The sequence below is a fragment of the Palaemon carinicauda genome, chromosome 26 (genome assembly GCF_036898095.1).
Source record: "Palaemon carinicauda isolate YSFRI2023 chromosome 26, ASM3689809v2, whole genome shotgun sequence".
Taxonomy (NCBI): Eukaryota; Metazoa; Arthropoda; class Malacostraca; order Decapoda; family Palaemonidae; genus Palaemon; species Palaemon carinicauda.
This window is the reverse complement of record NC_090750.1, coordinates 62,528,633-62,536,081: the sequence shown is the minus strand read 5'-3', so window position 1 is coordinate 62,536,081 and position 7,449 is coordinate 62,528,633. Positions and strand designations below refer to the sequence as shown.

The following is a 7,449-nucleotide window of genomic DNA, read 5'->3' as shown; positions in this document are numbered from 1 at the left end:
CCCCCATCGGCCCACAGAACGAGATAGGATATGCATTGGAGGCTCAAGAAGTGGCCCCCATCGCCCCACAGAACGAGATAGGATATGCATTGGAGGCTCAAGAAGTGGCCCCCATCGCCCCACAGAACGAGATAGGATATGCATTGGAGGCTCAAGAAGTGGCCCCCATCGCCCCACAGAACGAGATAGGATATGCATTGGAGGCTCAAGAAGTGGCCCCCATCGCCCCAGAGAACGAGATAGGATATGCATTGGAGGCTCAAGAAGTGGCCCTCGATGTCCCAAGCGACAGCAAGGAGGATGAGGAGGAGGAGGAGACATCAGACAAAAAAGTGATTCGGCAAAACCACGGGACAGAGGAGGCAGCTGAAGTGGAAGAGCTAGATGATGTCATCTCAAAACTAGATGATGACATATCTACACTTTATAAACAAGTCCAAAATCTATTACTGCAAGACGAGCATGAGGACGAAAATACAGCTTCTGATAACACTGTAAATTATGAAGAAACCATAACAGAAAACGAAGAACTACAAAGGATAAACGAAATGAATGAATTGTCCTTGGTAAAACAACAGTTAGAATTGGATGAACTAGCACGGACAAAGGATGAAGAACTAAATAGAAAACACCAGGAAATTTTAAAGCTGGAGAAATTGCTCGAAGAGAGAGAGATTCAGTTGGAAGAATTGGAAGGTGAAAACTCTGCACTACGTGAACAAGTCCCAAATCTACAAAAAAAATTGGCTGGCACACAAAAGGAAAAGGATACAGTTGAAACTGAGCTCAAGGAAATAGAGGCAGTTTTGAATACGCAGATAGATCAATTGCAATATGATATATTTCATTTGCATCAAGATCTACACTTGAAAAATGCAGAAAACGAAGAACTACAAAGGATAAACGAAATGAATGAATTGTCCTTGGTAAAACAACAGTTAGAATTGGATGAACTAGCACGGGCAAAGGATGAAGAACTAGATAGAAAACACCAGGACATTTTAAAGCTGGAGAAATTGCTCGAAGAGAGAGAGATTCAGTTGGAAGAATTGGAAGGTGAAAACTCTGCACTACGTGAACAAGTCCCAAATCTACAAAAAAAATTGGCTGGCACACAAAAGGAAAAGGATACAGTTGAAACTGAGCTCAAGGAATTACAGGCAGTTTTGAATACGCAGATAGATCAATTGCAATATGATATATTTCATTTGCATCAAGATCTACACTTGAAAAATACTGTCATAAAAAAACAAGAAAAAGAGCTCGCCACGCTTGATGAAGAAAGGACTATTGAGAAAAGGAAAGCAGAGGAAATAAACAAGGAAGTAGAAGAGAGAGATAATGAAATCTCTTCTCTAAATAGGGCCCTTGAAGAGAGAGAGAAGGAAATCTCTTCTCTAAACAAAGCCCTTGAAGAGAGAGAGAATAAAATCTTTTCTCTAAGCAATGCCGTTGAAGAGAGAGATAATAAAATTTCTCTAAATAGGGCCCTTGAAGAGAGAGAGAAGGAATTCTCTTCTCTAAACAAAGCCCTTGAAGAGAGAGATAATAAAATCTCTTCTCTAAATAGAGCCCTTGAAGAGAGAGAGAAGGAAATCTCTTCTCTAAATAATGTCATTGAGGAGAAAGAATGTGACATTTCTTCTCTGAACAAAACAATAACACAGGAGAAAGAGAAAAGACTTCAAATAATGGAAGAATGCCTTGAGGAACTTCAAAGGATTGAAGAGGGAAAAAATACAGAAAACGAAGAACTACAAAGGATAAACGAAATGAATGAATTGTCCTTGGTAAAACAACAGTTAGAATTGGATGAACTAGCACGGGCAAAGGATGAAGAACTAGATAGAAAACACCAGGACATTTTAAAGCTGGAGAAATTGCTCGAAGAGAGAGAGATTCAGTTGGAAGAATTGGAAGGTGAAAACTCTGCACTACGTGAACAAGTCCCAAATCTACAAAAAAAATTGGCTGGCACACAAAAGGAAAAGGATACAGTTGAAACTGAGCTCAAGGAATTACAGGCAGTTTTGAATACGCAGATAGATCAATTGCAATATGATATATTTCATTTGCATCAAGATCTACACTTGAAAAATACTGTCATAAAAAAACAAGAAAAAGAGCTCGCCACGCTTGATGAAGAAAGGACTATTGAGAAAAGGAAAGCAGAGGAAATAAACAAGGAAGTAGAAGAGAGAGATAATGAAATCTCTTCTCTAAATAGGGCCCTTGAAGAGAGAGAGAAGGAAATCTCTTCTCTAAACAAAGCCCTTGAAGAGAGAGAGAATAAAATCTTTTCTCTAAGCAATGCCGTTGAAGAGAGAGATAATAAAATTTCTCTAAATAGGGCCCTTGAAGAGAGAGAGAAGGAATTCTCTTCTCTAAACAAAGCCCTTGAAGAGAGAGATAATAAAATCTCTTCTCTAAATAGAGCCCTTGAAGAGAGAGAGAAGGAAATCTCTTCTCTAAATAATGTCATTGAGGAGAAAGAATGTGACATTTCTTCTCTGAACAAAACAATAACACAGGAGAAAGAGAAAAGACTTCAAATAATGGAAGAATGCCTTGAGGAACTTCAAAGGATTGAAGAGGGAAAAAATACAGAAAACGAAGAACTACAAAGAATAAACGAAATGAATGAATTGTCCTTGGTAAAACAACAGTTAGAATTGGATGAACTAGCACGGGCAAAGGATGAAGAACTAGATAGAAAACACCAGGACATTTTAAAGCTGGAGAAATTGCTCGAAGAGAGAGAGATTCAGTTGGAAGAATTGGAAGGTGAAAACTCTGCACTACGTGAACAAGTCCCAAATCTACAAAAAAAATTGGCTGGCACACAAAAGGAAAAGGATACAGTTGAAACTGAGCTCAAGGAATTACAGGCAGTTTTGAATACGCAGATAGATCAATTGCAATATGATATATTTCATTTGCATCAAGATCTACACTTGAAAAATACTGTCATAAAAAAACAAGAAAAAGAGCTCGCCACGCTTGATGAAGAAAGGACTATTGAGAAAAGGAAAGCAGAGGAAATAAACAAGGAAGTAGAAGAGAGAGATAATGAAATCTCTTCTCTAAATAGGGCCCTTGAAGAGAGAGAGAAGGAAATCTCTTCTCTAAACAAAGCCCTTGAAGAGAGAGAGAATAAAATCTTTTCTCTAAGCAATGCCGTTGAAGAGAGAGATAATAAAATTTCTCTAAATAGGGCCCTTGAAGAGAGAGAGAAGGAATTCTCTTCTCTAAACAAAGCCCTTGAAGAGAGAGATAATAAAATCTCTTCTCTAAATAGAGCCCTTGAAGAGAGAGAGAAGGAAATCTCTTCTCTAAATAATGTCATTGAGGAGAAAGAATGTGACATTTCTTCTCTGAACAAAACAATAACACAGGAGAAAGAGAAAAGACTTCAAATAATGGAAGAATGCCTTGAGGAACTTCAAAGGATTGAAGAGGGAAAAAATACAGAAAACGAAGAACTACAAAGGATAAACGAAATGAATGAATTGTCCTTGGTAAAACAACAGTTAGAATTGGATGAACTAGCACGGGCAAAGGATGAAGAACTAGATAGAAAACACCAGGACATTTTAAAGCTGGAGAAATTGCTCGAAGAGAGAGAGATTCAGTTGGAAGAATTGGAAGGTGAAAACTCTGCACTACGTGAACAAGTCCCAAATCTACAAAAAAAATTGGCTGGCACACAAAAGGAAAAGGATACAGTTGAAACTGAGCTCAAGGAATTACAGGCAGTTTTGAATACGCAGATAGATCAATTGCAATATGATATATTTCATTTGCATCAAGATCTACACTTGAAAAATACTGTCATAAAAAAACAAGAAAAAGAGCTCGCCACGCTTGATGAAGAAAGGACTATTGAGAAAAGGAAAGCAGAGGAAATAAACAAGGAAGTAGAAGAGAGAGATAATGAAATCTCTTCTCTAAATAGGGCCCTTGAAGAGAGAGAGAAGGAAATCTCTTCTCTAAACAAAGCCCTTGAAGAGAGAGAGAATAAAATCTTTTCTCTAAGCAATGCCGTTGAAGAGAGAGATAATAAAATTTCTCTAAATAGGGCCCTTGAAGAGAGAGAGAAGGAATTCTCTTCTCTAAACAAAGCCCTTGAAGAGAGAGAGAATAAAATATCTTCTCTAAATAGAGCCCTTGAAGAGAGAGAGAAGGAAATCTCTTCTCTAAATAATGTCATTGAGGAGAAAGAATGTGACATTTCTTCTCTGAACAAAACAATAACACTGGAGAAAGAGAAAAGACTTCAAATAATGGAAGAATGCCTTGAGGAACTTCAAAGGATTGAAGAGGGAAAAAAGAAAGAAGAGGAGTTAGAGAGCCTTCAACGAGAGCTTAACCGGGAAAAGCAAATTAACAATTGCCTCAGAGAGCTGAAGGAGGTACGTAAATACCATAACATAATGCAATCAGCGATGGAACAGTACGAAAAACGTCAGGTAAGTGCAGCAGCCAAGATTGAGGCTCTCGAGAAAGAGCTAAAGGAGCATTGGAGATCGTCTGAAGAGTATCTCTCTGGGGAAGGATTTAAAATTACGATTAGTATTTCGTCTGCTTCTTCCATTGTCACGCCTCAGTCCACTACTACGATTAGTATTTCGTCTGCTTCTTCCATTGTCACGCCTCAGTCCTCTACTATAATTTTGTATATTAAGAATATTGGAGATCTTTTTAAGCTGTTGAAATTGAAAAAAATAATAACAAAACTCTTTCCCTTCTTGAAGAAAAAGGAAAGAAAGAAGAGAAAGAAGGGAAAGAAAGCAGAAGAGAAAAGACAGCAAGCAGAAAGGCAAGAAGAATTAGAAAGGAAAAGAAGAGAATTAGAGGAACAACTAAATGAATTCCCTGGCCAGGAGGAATGGGACGAAAACGATCCCCAATGGAACAATGGAGACCAAGAGGTCGAGTACCCTCAAGAACCATGGAACAATGGAGACCAAGAGTTCGAGTACCCTCAAGAACCATGGAACAATGGAGACCAAGAGTTCGAGTACCCTCAAGAACCATGGAACAATGGAGACCAAGAGTTCGAGTACCCTCAAGAACCATGGAACCAACCGTGGTTCGACTACCATCTACAAGAATGGATTTTCCCGGAACAAGATCCTTGGCAACAATTTGGCTTTCCAGGAATGGAAAATCCAAATGAAGAATGGCCCGAAGCATATGAAAACCTTGATCCATATGGGGATGATGGATACAGGCACGTAAAGGAAGAAGACGAACCAAGAAAACGGCCAAGAAAGGAAATGGAAGCAGGGAAGGAGGGAAAGCCTGATGAACGCCCAGCAAGACCTAGGCCTGATGAACGCCCAGCAAGACCTAGGCCTGATGAACGCCCAGCAAGACCTAGGCCTGATGAACGCCCAGCAAGACCCAGGCCTGATGAACGCCCAGCAAGACCAAGGCCTGATGAACGCCCAGCAAGACCGAGGCCTGATGAACGCCCAGCAAGACCGAGGCCTGATGAACGCCCAGCAAGACCGAGGCCTGATGAACGCCCAGCAAGACCAAGGCCTGATGAACGCCCAGCAAGACCTAGGCCTGATGAACGCCCAGCTAGACCTAGGCCTGATGACCGCCCAGCAAGACCAAGGCCTGATGAACGCCCAGCAAGACCTAGGCCTGATGACCGCCCAGCAAGACCAAGGCCTGATGAACGCCCAGCAAGACCTAGGCCTGATGAACGCCCAGCAAGACCTAGGCCTGATGAACGCCCAGCAAGACCCAGGCCTGATGAACGCCCTGCAAGAGGCGGGCATAATGGACGCCCAGTAAGAGGCGGGCCTAATCGCCCCCCAGTAAGAGGCGGGCATAATGGACGCCCAGTAAGAGGCAGGCCTGATCGCCCCCCAGTAAGAGGCGGGCATAATGGACGCCCAGTAAGAGGCAGGCCTGATCGCCCCCCAGTAAGAGGCGGGACTAATGGCCCCCCAGTAAGAGGCAGGCCTAATCGCCCCCCAGTAAGAGGCGGGCATAATGGGGCCCCAGTAAGAGGCGGGACTAATGGCCCCCCAGTAAGAGGCGGGCCTAATCGCCCCCCAGTAAGAAGCGGGACTAATCGCCCCCCAGTAAAAGGCGGGCATAATGGGCCCCCAGGAAGAGGCAGGCCTAATTAATGGCCATGTCTATACATGAGCCAAAAAATATAAAAACTAGAAAATCCGGAAAATATATATAAAACAGAAAATTCCAAAAAAATTTAAAACTTGAAAATAAAAAAAAAATTTAAAACTTGAAAAAAAAAAAAATAGAAAACTAGAAAATCAAAAAAAAAAAATAAACTAGAAAAAAAAATAAAACACTAGAAGGTGAAAACATTCAAAAGCTACAATATTTAAAAAAGTATGAGAGGAACAAAGAGGAAAGGGAAATGAAGAAAGAAATACAGTCAATACCAAGTGGATTCCAACTTTCCAAATCTAAAGGGAATAATGTACAAGATGGACTCAGCAGAGGGAAGAAGTCCCACTTGTTCTAGTATGTATTCTTCCTTGACAAAGATTCACCTGTACTGTTTCTTTGCCAGGTGACGAATGCAGAAAAAACAAGTTTGACTTTTTCTAGTATGCTTTGTCCCTTGGAAATATTCCTTTGCACTGGAATAGTAGAGCATTAGTACCTGGGTAGGTTATGGGAGCCATCTGGATTAAGAACCACTGAAATATAGGCATTCAATACCAAGTGGATTCCAGCTTTCCAGATCTAAAGGGAATAATCTACAAGATGGACTCAGCAGAGGGAAGAAGTCCCACTTGTTCTTGTATGCATTCTTCCTCGACAAAGATTCACTTGTACTGTTTCTTTGCAGGTGATGATTGCAGGAGAAACAAGTTTGACTTTTTCTAGTATGCTGTTTCCCTTGGAGATATTCCTTGGCACTGGAATAGTAGAGCATAAGTGTATGGGTATAGGTTATGGCAGCCATCTGGATTAAGAGCCTTTGAAATACAGGCAGTCAATACCCAGTGAATTCTAAGTTTCCAAATCTAAATGGAATAATATACAAGATGGACTCAGCAGAGGGAAGAAGTCCCACTTGTTCTAGTATGTATTCTTCCTTGACAAAGATTCACCTGTACTGTTTCTTTGCCAGGTGACGAATGCAGAAAAAACAAGTTTGACTTTTTCTAGTATGCTTTGTCCCTTGGAAATATTCCTTTGCACTGGAATAGTAGAGCATAAGTACCTGGGTAGGTTATGGCAGCCATCTGGATTAAGAGCCATTTAATTACAGGTAGTCAATACCAAATGAATTCCAGCTTTCCAAATCTAAATGGAATAATCTACAAGATGAACTCAGCAGAGGAAGGAAGTCAAGCTTGTTCTTGTATGCATTCTTCCTTGACAAAGATTCACTTGTACTGTTTCTTTGTCAGGTGATGATTGCAGAAGAAACAAGTTTGACTTTTTCTAGTA

The 7,449-nt window shown here is 40.6% G+C and overlaps 1 protein-coding gene across 1 annotated transcript in view; it reads left to right on the top strand.

The window, feature by feature from the left end:
* The window catches only part of LOC137619950 (putative leucine-rich repeat-containing protein DDB_G0290503), a 6,882-nt gene extending 733 nt beyond the window's left edge, over positions 1 to 6,149 (top strand). The window contains exon 1 of the mRNA XM_068350231.1: positions 1 to 6,149. This exon is cut by the window's left edge and continues 733 nt beyond it. Coding sequence (XP_068206332.1) covers positions 1 to 6,149 — 6,149 coding nt within the window.
* The last annotated feature ends 1,300 nt before the right edge of the window (positions 6,150 to 7,449 follow it).